At 37.1% G+C, this 14,095-nt stretch overlaps 1 protein-coding gene across 1 annotated transcript in view; it reads left to right on the plus strand.

Annotated features, from left to right (window-relative positions):
• Window positions 1-14,095, plus strand: part of DOK6 (docking protein 6) — a 418,365-nt gene that overhangs the window by 261,295 nt on the left and 142,975 nt on the right. The window contains exon 5 of the mRNA XM_057700520.1: window positions 5,672-5,861. Coding sequence (XP_057556503.1) covers window positions 5,672-5,861 — 190 coding nt within the window. The remainder of the gene's footprint in view (window positions 1-5,671; window positions 5,862-14,095) is intronic.

The raw sequence follows: 14,095 nt of genomic DNA on the forward strand, positions 1-14,095 counted from the left end.
AGTGAGTTTTACTTTATGGAAACACTGGTTGATAGAAACAACTAAGTGAAATTCAAAATTATAAATTGTTCAATTATTTATAGCTGTTATTAATCATTACATAACCATATGTATGTATGTAAGTATTAACTTTAAGTTAATTTAATAATACCCCAACATTTTAATTAATATCTTTAACGAATATTTAAGTCTCTACTGTATGGAAGACCCTGGAATTGAAACTCAGAAAATTAGGGATGTCACAAAATTGCTAAAGAACATTCTTCTTATTGTGTGGCTTCTCCTTTTGAGCTATACTTGGATTTTAAGAAGGGAAGGTAAAAGTATAAGACTTTACACTCACCCACTTAGCTGAAGTTGTTATAAAGTTTAACCTCTCCCCATGGAAAACATGATGGGTTTAATACTTATGAATCTCTTGTTTTTTAGATATTTAGGTGTAATGCTTAGTTCCATATTCCATCCTTTCTTTTGGCCAGACCTTCAAACCCAGAACTTCGGAAGTATCAGAAGTGGAGTAGACAGAGGGGGTAAGAGTGTTCAACACTCGGCTGACAACTAGATCTTACAGGACCTTCCTTGAAAAAAAGAATGGATTGGCATCCAATAGACATTTCCCAAATTTCTTCTAATTAAGCAACTAATTAATATACACAAGATGTATTTTATGTTCATGCAGTCACACCCACTGAGTGTTTACTATGTGGTAGATGCACAAAATTATTCAATACATAAATTCCAGAAGTCTTTTTTCCGTTAATATTCCAATTTATTGTCAAGGAAACTTAGCTGAGCAGATATTTCTGTTTTTTAGCATGGTGCTCCTTTAAAACGAATTTTCCATCTGTACTGTTACAAGATGGAAATTATCAAGAAACTGGCTGAAGAGCTCATCATCCTTTTGTTTTCTGTTCATTTATTTCTAGTCACTGGATGGTATTTTGCTTCATGTCAGAAACCTCATCTGTGATCCTCTACTAGTCACTAGTTGGTATTTTGCTTCATGTCAGAAACCTCATCTGTGATCCTCTACTCCCTGCTGCAGCTGCAAGTCCACTTACCTCCACCTGCCAGGCTCAAGCTAATACAATGTTGGGTTAGTTCCTGCCCTAAACCAGATCTGTGTAAAACCCCACTGGCTGAGAAGGGAAGGTTTCCATCCTTCTCAGGGTCTCCCACACATCACCTGGGGTCTCTCTATCCCTTTTCCAGGACCATTTCTCCCGAAGGTAGCTACCTTTTCTGGCCAGACCTTGTCCAATTTGACCAGACCTTGTTTTAAAGCTTCCTAGAGACTGTTCTTGTGTTTGTGACCTTCACCCTGTGTTGAAGTCATTTGGGGCATGGTCTATTTCTTTGGACCTCTTATTCCAGCCCTAGGGTAAAAGTGCCCTGTTAAAGGCAATTGCAGATTCAGTAACAATAAGCATCTTTGTTGGATAGAACAATTCCCTTTATAAATATTTCATATCGTTACTGCTTTGGGCCATTTAAAATAAAACTATGTTTTCTCATATATCTATTAGCCATTATACAAATCTAATTCTATGCAAATACAATTTTATGGGCAGCCTGTGTGGGATTTTTTTCACTCTAAAATTCTACAGGTTATATATGTGAACACATTTTAAAATAATATCTTTTACATAACCTTTCAAAAATTTATTTCTTCACACATTCAGCAGTCTTCACAGGACTTTATATTAGTGGAAATGCATTCATGTTTCAAGACAGTATTATCATTGTTTAGACAACTGGTTTCTTTTCTAATTCTTTTGGCTACTTGGAAATGTGCTGTTTAGTGCTTCTTTGTAGTGTTTTTATTGTTATTGTTGATGACCTCAAAACAAAATACTTGGAATATACTTATCTTGCTGAATCGTAAACTACCTTTGATATACCCCCTTTCTTTCTGTCCCAGTTTCCTTTCTCCCTTCTTTTGTCCCAGTTGGCATCAAAACTCTTTCCTCCCAAATCAGTCATGAGTCAGTTGAGATAGGATTAATTTATTTGAGCAGAGATTAGAAAACAATTTTGAATAAAATGTGCTCTACTGGAACATAGCATCACTTTTCAAAAGCATTCCTCATGGCTTCTCTGATGCTGCTACTTCCTTGGCAATATTTTTAAATGAGTTTCACAGATCAGCAGTTCTCAAAGTGTGGTCCCCAGAGCGGCAGCATTAACATCTCCTGGGGCCAAGTAGAAATGGAAATTACCCAGCCCCAGGGTAGACCTACTGCATCAGAAACAGTAATGGGAGGAAACCCAGCCATCTGTACTGAAGCAAACCCTCTAAGTAACTGTGATGCACACTGAAACCTGAAAACTGGTACTCTAGGAAGTAAAACCCAAACACAGTTTCTAAAATTAAAAAAGTGACATGACCAGAGATTGGTTTAAAACACCTGCCTGATAGAATTATTTCACAAGGTAAATATGTTTTTTTAAATTAATTAATTAATTTATTTATTTATTTTTATTTATTGGCTGCATTGGGTCTTCGTTGCTGCACACGGGCTTTCTCTAGTTGCTGAGAGTGGGGGCTACTCTTCATTGTGGTGCGCAGGCTCCTCATTGTAGTGGCTTCTCTTGTTGTGGAGCACGGGCCCTAGGTGTGTGGGCTTCAATAGTTGCAGCACATGGGCTCAGTAGTTGTGGCTCACAGGTTCTAGAGCACAGGCTCAATAGTTGTGGCGCATGGGCTTAGTTGCTCCGTGGCATATGGAATCTTCCCAGGGCAGGGCTCGAACCCGTGTCCCCTGCATTGGCAGGCGGATTCTCTACCACTGCGCCACCTGGGAAGTCCAGTAAATATGTTTTTTAAAAAAGTCCTTTTAGTGGAGCCAGTTTTAACTATTTCATATTGAAATGATCTTTCCAATGGAAAACATAACAAATTTTAATAAAACAATGTGTTTTACAGTACTAAGGGCATAAGATATTTTCCTCATAGCAAATGCAGAGACCTTCCTTCCATTAAAATGGAATTCAAAGAAGTATAATTTGCTAGCTAACTTGATGTGCTGCCTGGTTTTCTGCTGGATTAAATTAGTCTACTTTTTCATTGAATCTCAAATCCTTGGAAATTAGCCATTAGGGGAAGATAAATTTTGAATATTTGAAAATTGAAAAAGAATTGTTTAGGGTAATTCCTTACTTAAGATAGAAGAAATAGCATCAAGAAGAAGATAGGAGCATTCTAAACCATAACAAGAAGGGGTTAACTTGACTTGCCAGGTTAAAAAAAAAAGTATGGGGAAGTAGAGGCAGGCTACAGGGAAGGGATGCAGATGAGGTTCACCTGCTCTGTGCTGCCTAGAGGTGGCCCTGGAAGGGCTCCTTAGGGGCAAGTTATTCCATAACTTTGGATTTGTTTGTAAATGTGCCTCTTTGGAGTCTAGAGACCTATGTCGTGTGACTCAATAAACTCACATATTCATTATTTTCTAGCTTTCTCCAATGGCCGTTGTACTGATTGTACTCTTTGTATGTTTATTACTGTTCGGTTAAATCTGCTAACATTAGAACACGCAGACATTACAGTGAAAATGTTATGGTTCTTCTAGGTCTTCTGAAATACTCTCTAGATTATATGCAACGTTTCATGTACCATCCATTTGAAAGACGCTCTGTATATCGGATCATTTTTTTCACATGCTCCATTTTTTCAGTTACAAACTATGGGTGTGAATATCAAGGGTCAGTGCAGTCTTAAGCAGCAGTTCTAGATTGCTTAATGATGTTTATTTATTTCAATATTTTACAAGAAGTGTTATTATTTCTTGGCATTTTGGCCATGAGTCTATTGATGCTCTCTTCGGACTCCGGGATTGATGGAAAGGAAAGAATTTAGAGGACTGTTTCACTTTCTACTTTTATAATGACCGTGTTTTCCCTATGCACGACAGATGCCACTGACACATGATTAGCTCCAAATGTAGAAGCTAAACTTCATCAAAAGTGTCTTGAGCAAAGAAAAGAATGTTGCGGTTCAGGCATTAACTATATTCCTCAGTCACTCTTTTGGGTCCAAGTTTTATTTATATTCTCATATGAGATCATGCCCTTTTGACCTACTTGTCATCCCACTGGAGAGGGAATTGTGCTGGGAATGTGAGTGATATATTTATTGCTGAATGTGGATACTTTACTTGCACACAAGAATTTTAAGATTTGTGGAATATGTATGCGTGTATGTAGACATAGATACAGGCTTTTATTGCAGATAATTAATTGGACAACGTTCTTTCTTCATTTTTCAGCTATAGAATTTATCTCATTTTGCCGTTTCTTCAGGAAATAATTGTGAAACCTATATACATATTACTTTCATGAGTCAACAATCTAGGTAAAATATTGAATTATTAGATTATTTTTGGTCCCAGAATATCTAGACACTTGAACATAAATATTGTCCGCGTGGTTACTAAATTTCAAGCTGTCGTGCTTAAGTTAAATATAACCAATTTGGCATCAGAAAATCTTTCCTTTACAAAATACCTGCCACAGAAAAGACTCTTCTGTTATACAGACAATTCTAGCTCAGTACCGGCAAACACACAGTGTTTAAGATCGGGGCATCATGATGGATGATAGCACCTTCCTAAACATCTCAATCTTTTACCAGCTGCAGCTGCTCCATGATGCCTCTCAAGATCGTTCATGCACCAGCCCTGCCCTTAGAGCACTACTCACAATTAAATTCAAACTCACAAAGATGCGTCTGCCAGTAATTCTTGAACTGTTATCATGACATTATTTTTTGTAATTCCTCAATTCTTGCAGCCCATATTCATCATGGGTTTTATTTATTTCATTCATGCAATTAACTAATATTTATTGATCATTTACTGTAAGCCAAGAATATGGTGCTAGGAACTAAGGGTATTTAATAGGACACTTTGTAGGTCATACCGAGTTTTTTACTTCCTGGAACTTACCAACTAACTTTACTTTTCAAAATAAAGTGCATCTAATGCATTTAAATGGGGATCAAGGACTGCAGGGTTTTGTGGTAGTCTTTGAGATAACACAGAAAGTTATAAAGCAAGGTTTGGAATCATCACCTAATAATCAGATTTTCAATGTCAAAATATCCAGGAATGAAAGCAGTTCTGTGCTTTTATTTTGCTTACCAAAACAATGTCTGAAGGTCTGCAGAAGGCAGTGATGAATATCTGCAATTATCCTAATCTGAATTTGACCATGAATACTCTGTGCTTTGAGAGCCAGTCTAAGTGGGCATTAAAGGTAAAATTGAGTAAGTTCTTGCGTAACTTAAATAAGACATTCCTTGTAGGAATTGTTTATATGACATCCATTTACGATTGTGTGAAGAAGCACACAGGTACACCATTTGGGCAGACTCCAATTAGACTTTTGCCTTATGTTCCCATTGTACAATTTAACCATTTAATCCCCACCACAGAGACTGCACGCAACAAAAAGTCGAAGAATGAGTGAATGAATTAATGGTTAAGAATACTTTAACTACTTTTCCCATACAATAGGAAAGGGTAGTGTTTTGCAGTGTGTATCGATGTCACCAAGGGCCATGGTAACACTTTCTGAAGGCTGTAAGTAGGTGGGTATACACATTAACACAGTGCTGCCACAAAAAGTCACACCTCTCTTGGCTTCATTTTCTCCCCTCCTTGTTTCCTTGCAGAGCGATTCAATGTGTATCTTATGCCTACACCAAATCTGGACATTTATGGCGAATGCACGATGCAGATCACTCATGAGAATATCTATCTCTGGGATATCCACAATGCCAAGGTCAAACTGGTGATGTGGCCTCTCAGCTCACTGAGGAGATACGGGAGGGACTCCACATGGTTCACATTTGAGTCGGGAAGGTAAGCTCTGAGCGCAGAAGCCACGGGCAGGAGAAGTGTGTGACTCTTCCTAGAGCAAAGGTTCTGTCCCGCAGTGCTCAGATAGACCATTGTTTTTGTAAAGGGTAGAGATCACCAAATATATATTAATAATTTCTTCAGATTCTTGTTGATAATCTGAATAAAATTGTGTTAATTCTATGGCAGGTTAATTACCCTATTCAAAATAATTTCAGTCTCTTATGCTGGGCATCAAACTAGTTTCATAATTATTTTTATCATGCAGTGTCTTTGTGAAATTATTACAATATTATATTTTGAGTGCATCCTTTGATATTTTTGGTACAATAGGATTTCCAATAATTTCAACATATCCTTGCTGGTATTATTTTTGTAGGTTTTTTTTAAAGGAAAAAATTTTGAAAGAATTTTATATAAAATTGCTTACATACTACTTTTAAGGTTTGAGATAAGTTAATGCAGTATTCATTTATCCAGATGTTTATGTTAATAACATTAGCAAAGTATATATATTAATTTAGAATGACTGAAAGAAAGAGTTGGCAAATCCATAATTTATGAAATGTGTAACTCCGATTTTAAACGTGGTATGTCAAGACAAATACATCGGTTTCTTGATCACAGCATATGGTTGGAATCCATATGTATCTAAAATGAATGCTTGCTTCACAGTCATTATTCACAGATATGGGTTTAGATGTGAGCTTCAACCAACTGTATTGTCGTTCTGCTCTGACCCTTTTGTGATATTGTTGTAACGCATCCAAGATAAGACTTGGGTTTGGGGATTCTGTATGAGAGATATTTAATGTATTCACACTTGCGGACATGATTTATCACATTCTGGAAATGAATCTGTGGACTTATAAGGTATTTACAGTGAAGCCGCTGTGTGACTAGATAGATAAATTATAAGGGTTATACAACAGAATACTGCCTACCACGACACACACGTGGATGAATCTCAAAACCATTGTTGTAAGCAATATGTATAATTCCATTGGTGGGAAACTCTACAACAGACAAAACTAATTTATAGTGACAGAGAGGGGATGGATGGTTGCCCAGGGTTGGGGATAGGGAGACAATGGACACCAGGGAACACAGGGGGACTTTGGGGGTGATGAGAATGCCCTGTATCCTGACATTTGTCAAGAGCCACGGAGCTGTTTACTAAGTATCAGTGTGCATTGTTATATGCAAATTATCCCCCAGCGTTTTTTTTTAATTAATTTATTTATTTATTCATTGGCTGCATTGAGTCTTCGTTGCTGCACATGGGCTTTCTCTAATTGCGGTGAGCAGGGGCTACTCTTTGTTGCAGTGCATGCGCTTCTCATTGTGGTGGTTTTTCTTGCTGTGGAGCACTGGCTCTAGGCACACGGCCTTCAGTAGTTGCAGCACATGAGCTCAGTAGCTGTGGCTTGCAGGCTCTAGAGCACAGGCTCAGCAGTTGCAGTGCGTGGGCTCAATTGTTTCGCGGCATGTGGGATATTCCTGGACCAGGGATCGAACCCGTGTCCCCTGCACTGGCAGGCAGATTCTTAACCACAGCGCTACCAGGGAAGTCCCTCACCCAGTGTTTTTAAGGTGGAAAATAAAGTGGGGAAAGAAAGTAGGAGGGCATTTACTGTTCTTATTTTACACATTTTCCCACTGTTTGCAGTTTGACAATGAGCATTTGTTACTTTTACAACAAAACACTCTGGAAGGAGTGGGGCCAAGGAGGGGGAGAGAGCCCCGAGCATTTTCTGGAGAGGGAGTCTTGAAGCTGTGAGATACAGCTGAGCCTTTATTCCTAGGTAGATATCTAGATTCCTAGGTTGCCTTTATTCCTAGATTCCTAGTTTTCATAACCTAAGCAGGCTTTGCACTTTTTACATTTTCCTTGTAAGTCTCCATTTTTCCCTGGTATTGAGATTTTTAAATAATTTATATCATCTGATTAAAAAGTTAATCTAAACTTTTGAGGGAGTAGTTGGAAAGAAAAGTTTAAAATCACTCATAATTTCTCTGTCTTGTGAAAATGGCTTTTAATATCTTGGTTTACTTCTTTCTGGTATATTTTAAAATTAGCATATTTTCATTTAGTATTATATAGAGAAGTAATCTCTTAGTCCTTTAAAATCAAGATTTTTGTGGCCATATGGTATGTGAACATATGGCTGTACTGTCATTAATTTAACATTAGGGTGTTTCCAAAATGAGCTATTATAAATAAAGCCACACTGACCATCTGTGAAAAGATGTGCAAATATCTGATCATTTTCTTAGCAGAGCCTTTTTAAAGAAGAATTATTGGGTCAAAAACTGTGAACATTTTCAAGGTTCTTCACAGTATAGCAAATTGCCTTCAAGGGAAGTAATATCAATTCACACACTCTCTAATGGTTGCAAAGAGAGTGCTCTTCTTGACCCCATAATGACAAGCATTAAAATAATGATTTAAGATGTTTCTATTTTGATAGAGAACTTGGATATCTCATTATATTTTTTTCTTTTCTCCTTTGTTTCTTTATGTTTGGAGTTTGGTCCTTGTGCGTACTGTTCATTTGTATGTTTTTCCTTCTCTGAATTTTGGGTGTTCCTTTGCCCGTTATTTATTTCTTTTTTTAAATGAATTTTTTTAATTTATTTATTTCCAGCTCTTTATTGGAGTATAATTGCTTTACACTGTTGTGCCAGTTTCTGCTGTACAACAAAGTGAATCAGCTGTATTTATACATATGTCCCCATATCCCCTCCCTCTTGAGCCTCCCTCCCACCCTCCCTATACCTGCTCTAGGTCATCACTGATCGAGTTGATCTCCCTGTGTTATGCAGCAGCTTCCCATTAGTTATCTATTTTACATTTGGTAGTGTATATGTTAATGCTACTCTCTCACTTTGTCCCAACTTCCCCTCCCTCCCGTGTCCTCAAGTCCTTCTCTACATCTGCATCTTTATTCTTGCCCTGCCACTGGGTTCATCAATACTGTTTTTTTAGATTCCATGTAAATGCGTTAGCATACAGTATTTGTTTTTCTCTTTCTGGCTTACTTCACTCTGTATGACAGACTCTAGGTCCATCCACCTCACTACAAAAAACTCAACTTCATTCCTTTTTATGGCTGAGTAATATTCCACTGTATATACGTACCACATCTTCTCATCCATTCATCTGTTGATGGGCATTTAATAATTGGGATATTGACCATGATTCTGTGCATCTATTTTGTAAATTCCAGAAGATCTCACTCTTATTAAAGGTAGCTAAGGGCAGAAGGATTTGTCCATGCGTGATCCAGAGAAATGAAAGCAGGGTGTTGTGTTCCCTAGGTCACGACTAGGAGGGGGGGAGGGGAAGGGCATGGGTGGTGACAGGGGACAATTTAAAGGAACAGAGGGCAGGTGGGGCCTGGCCTGTCATCCTATTGAATCTTGGGCTGGAGATTGACATTCTCTGCATTTTATTTTTTTTAGCTCTTTACACAAGGCACATCATTTGGAAGCAGTTTCTAGCCATTTATTTATACTACTGCATGTGCTGGAAAGTAATAAAATTGGATGTCAAAATAGTCTTTTTTCTACTGACAGGCTTTTTCCAAAATGCATTTTAAATTCTACTCTACCAATAAAATATAAGAATGAACAGTAGAGGTGGGACGAGATCATTCTTCCTGGAGGAACATACCTCAGGCATCCTCACAATAGTAATCATACCCCATACTTGTGAGGACAGAAGGAGAGCAAGGACCAGACGTGGCCTCTGGGAACTGTCCTCAAAGGGGCGTGGCCTGAGGAGATGAAGTCATAGTCTCCTTCCAGCTTAGAGGAATTGCTCTTTCACCAATTTGCCATGCAAGCTTATTTAAAATCAAAAACGATATCCAGACCTGCAGAGGAAGTCATAGGATTCATGATTATGTGCAGTTTTATCCTGTGAAAAACAAAATCACTTCTGTAACTGCTAGCGTGGCTTTTTCACTTCACATAACCTCATAAATATTGTAAGCAAAAATCAGGGTGAGCTTATATGCCTGCATGACAGAATTCAAGTGAGGCCCAAATCCTTTTTTATAAAATTATTGTTCAAAATATAACCTCCTTATTCAGCACAATGCTTAATATAACACAATTGGTGCTTAAAATATATGTCTTACTAACTTTGATAATATTATCTCTATTGAGAAGCCTGGGGGAAATCTGGTTCCTGATTTTTAACAATTGGAAATACAAAACACTACGGTTCCCATAGGAAGATGGTTAATGGAAGCAAATGCTCTGTGTGCTATAATCAAGGATTCCATGATATCATAGTGAGGCTTATTCTACTCTTAAACCTTTTTGGATCAGTAATACAGAGCAAACTCCTTCCTTCTCTACTGTACAACCAGTTAGTTAAAGTAAAAGGTAAGGCAGAGAGTTTTTAAATGTGATACCAAAGCATGATTACTCACCCCCCCAAAAAAAGATAAATTGCCTGTAGCAAAATTACAAACTTGTCTCTGCAGAAGACACTTTGAAGGGAATGGAAGGCAAGACGCTGATGTGGAGAAAATATTTGAAAGTCATATATTAGACAACGCTCTTGTATGCAAAATATGTAAAGAACTTCCAACTCAAAAATAAGAAAAAATACAACCCAATTTTAAAAATAGGCAAAAGATTCAAGCAGACACTTCACCAAAGAAGACATATGATTGATCAATTATCACAGTAAAAGATGCCAAATCTAATTATTCATTAGGGGAATGTAAATTAAAACCACAATGACATACAACTGTATATCTATTATAATGGCTAAAATTAAAAAGGAAAATCTGACAATATCAAATGCTGACAAGGATGCACAGCAGATGGAACTCTCATATAGTGTTGGTAGAAATGCAACATGGTACAGTGATTTGGAAAGCAACTTTGACGTTTTTAAATAAACCTCAGCATACACTTAAGATGTGATCCAGCAATCCTGCTTCTTGGTATTTTCTCATGAAAAATAAAAATATATATAGGTTCATACCAAAGCCTATACATGAATGTTGCTAGCCATATTATTCATCATTGCCAGAAACTGGACAAACCAGATAGCTTTCACCGAATGGATAAACTGTGCTAAAGCCATAGAGTGCTACTCAGCAGCAAAAAGGAGAAGGTGATTGATACACACACGATGAATGTATCACAGATGCATTGTTCTAAGTGAAAGAGTCCGTATCCAACAAACAGCATACTCTGTGATGCCATGTATATGGCAAAAAGGCTGTAAGGTTAGAAAAGAGACCAGTGATTGCCATAGCGTGGGGCATAGAGAGGAACTGACTAACAAAGCAACAACATAAGGGAAATTTGGGAGATGGTGGAACTGTTCTTTATCCTGATCACGATGGGATATATAATTCTATGCATTTGTCAAAACCCACAGAGCTGTTTAGCACAAAGAATGAATGTTACTATGTGGAAATGTTTTAATTTAAAAATAAATTTTTGAAAAGGAAAGAGTTTCACATATATGATGAAGTGATTTTTGACAGGGCTGCCAGGACCTTTCAATGGTGAAAGAGCAGTCTTTTCAACAAATAGTGCTGGAAATATTATATATCCACGTGCAAAAGAATGAAGTTGGTCACTTACTTACCACCATATATCACAAAAATTAACTTAAAGTGAATAAAAAACCTAAACATAACACCTAAAACTATAAAACTCCTAGAAGAAAGCATAGAGCAAAGCTTTATGACTTTGGATTTGGCAGTGATTTCTTGGATATCACACCAAAGGCAACAAAAGAAAAAATAGGCAAATTGGACTTATTGAAAATGTAAAGAATTTGTGCAGCAAAAGACAATATCAACAGAGTAAAGAGGCAACTCACAAAATGGGAGAAAATATTTACACATCATATATTTGATAAGAGATTAATGTTTAGAGTATGGAGAGAACTTCTAAAAACCAATAACAACAAAAAACAATCTAATTAAAAAATGAGCAAAGGACTTAAGTAGACATTTCTACAAAGAAGATATACAGATAGCCAATGGCATATGAATCAGTGCTCAACATCACTAATTCTTAGGGAAATGCAAATCAAAACTATGATGAGATACCACCTCACACCCATTAGAAGGGCTACTGTCAAAATAATAATAATAATTAATAATAATAATAATAATAATAATAATAATAATGTGTTGGTGAGGGTGTGGAGAAATTGGAACCCTTGTGCACTGTTGGTGGGAATGTAAAATTGTAGAGTCCCTATGGAAAACAGTGTGGCAGTTCCTCAAAAAATTAAAAATAGGATTACCATATATGATCCAACAATTCCACTTATGGGTATACACCCAAAAGAATTGAAAGTAGGGTCTCAAAAATATATTTGTACACTAATGTTCATAGAAGCATTGTTTACAATAGCTAAAACATGAAAGCAACTCATGTCCATCAATAGATAAATGGATTTTTTAAATGCCATATATATATACAACGAAGTATTATTATTCACCCTGAAAAAGGAAGGAAATTCTGACATATGCTGTAACAGTGGTGAATCTTGAGAACATTATGCCAAATGAAATAAGCCAGTCACAGACTTCCCTGGCGCAGTGGTTAAGAATCCGCCTGCCAATGCAGGGGACACGGGTTGGATCCCTGGGCTGGAAAGATCCTACATGCTGCAGAGCAACTAAGCCTATGTGTACCACAATTACTGAGTCTGTGCTCTAGAGCCTGTGAGCCACAACTATTGAGCCCACATGCCACAACTACTGAAGCCCGTGCGCCTAGAGCCTGTGCTCCGCAACAAGAGAAGCCATGCAATAAGAAGCTCATGCACCACAATAAAGAGTAGCCTCTGCTCACCACAACTACAGAAAGCTGGTGCACAGCAATGAAGACCCAACACAGCCAATAAATAAATAAATAAATAAATAAGCTTAAATTTAAAAAAAAGAAAGAAAGAAAGAAGGCAGTCACAAAAAGTCAAATACAGTATGATTCGACTTATATGAGGTACTTAAAGTGGTCAAAATCGTGGAGACGGAAAAGCAGGAGGCTGATTGCTAGGAGGAGGGGGAATGGACAATTATTGTTGAATGGTATAGAGTTTCAATTTTACAAGATGAAAAGAGTTATGAGGATGGACAGTGATGATGGTTTCACAATATTATAAATATATTTAATATCACTAATCTGAAAAAACTGTTAAGATTGTCAACACAATATTGAAGGAAAAGAACTAAATGAAAAGACTGACACTACCTGACTTCAAGACTTACTATAAATCTGCTGTAATTAAGGCAGTGTAATATTAGTGAAGAACACACAAATAGGCCAATGGATCAGAATAGAGAGCCCAGAAATAGGCACTGATAAGTAAACCCAAAGAATTTATGACAAAGGAGCAAAGGCAATACAGTGGAGAAAAGATAGTCTTTTCAATAAATAGTACTGGAAATACTGGACATTCACATGCTAAAAATAATTCTAGACACAGACCTTACACCCTTGACAAAAATGAACTCAAAGTGGATCACAGACCTAAATGTAAAATGCAAAACCATATAATTCCTAGAACATGATGTAGGAGAAAAACTACATGACCCTGAGTATGGCGATGACATTTTAGATACAACAACAAAGTTATGATCCATTAAGGAATTAACTGATAAGCTGGACTTCATTAAAATTAAAAACTTCTTTTCTGCAAAAGACTTCTCAAGAGAATGAGAAGACAAACCACAGGCTGGGAGAACATATTTGATAAAAATGCATCTGATAAAGGACTTTATTCAAAATTACAAAGACTCTTAAAACTCAAAAATAAGAAAGCAAAAAACCACTTAAAACATGGGCCAGATTTTCCAAAGAAGACATACAGATGGCCAAGAAGCACATGAAAAGATGTTCAACATCACTAATTATTAGAGAAATGCAAATCAAAACTACAATGAGGTATCACCTCACACCAGTTAGAATGGGCATCATCAGAAAATCTACCAACAGTGAATGCTGAAGAGGGTGTGGAGAAAAAGGAACCCTCTTGCACTGTTGGTGGGAATGTAAATTGATACATCCACTATGGAGAACAGTATGGAGTTTCCTTGCATAACTAAAAATAGAGTTACCATATGACCCAGCAATCCCACTCCTTGGCATATACCCAGAGAACACCATAATTCCAAAAGATAAAAGTACCACAGTGTTCATTGCAGCACTGTTTACAATAGCCAGGTCATGGAAGCAACCTAAATGTC

The sequence above is a fragment of the Hippopotamus amphibius genome, chromosome 11 (assembly GCF_030028045.1).
Source record: "Hippopotamus amphibius kiboko isolate mHipAmp2 chromosome 11, mHipAmp2.hap2, whole genome shotgun sequence".
Taxonomy (NCBI): Eukaryota; Metazoa; Chordata; class Mammalia; order Artiodactyla; family Hippopotamidae; genus Hippopotamus; species Hippopotamus amphibius.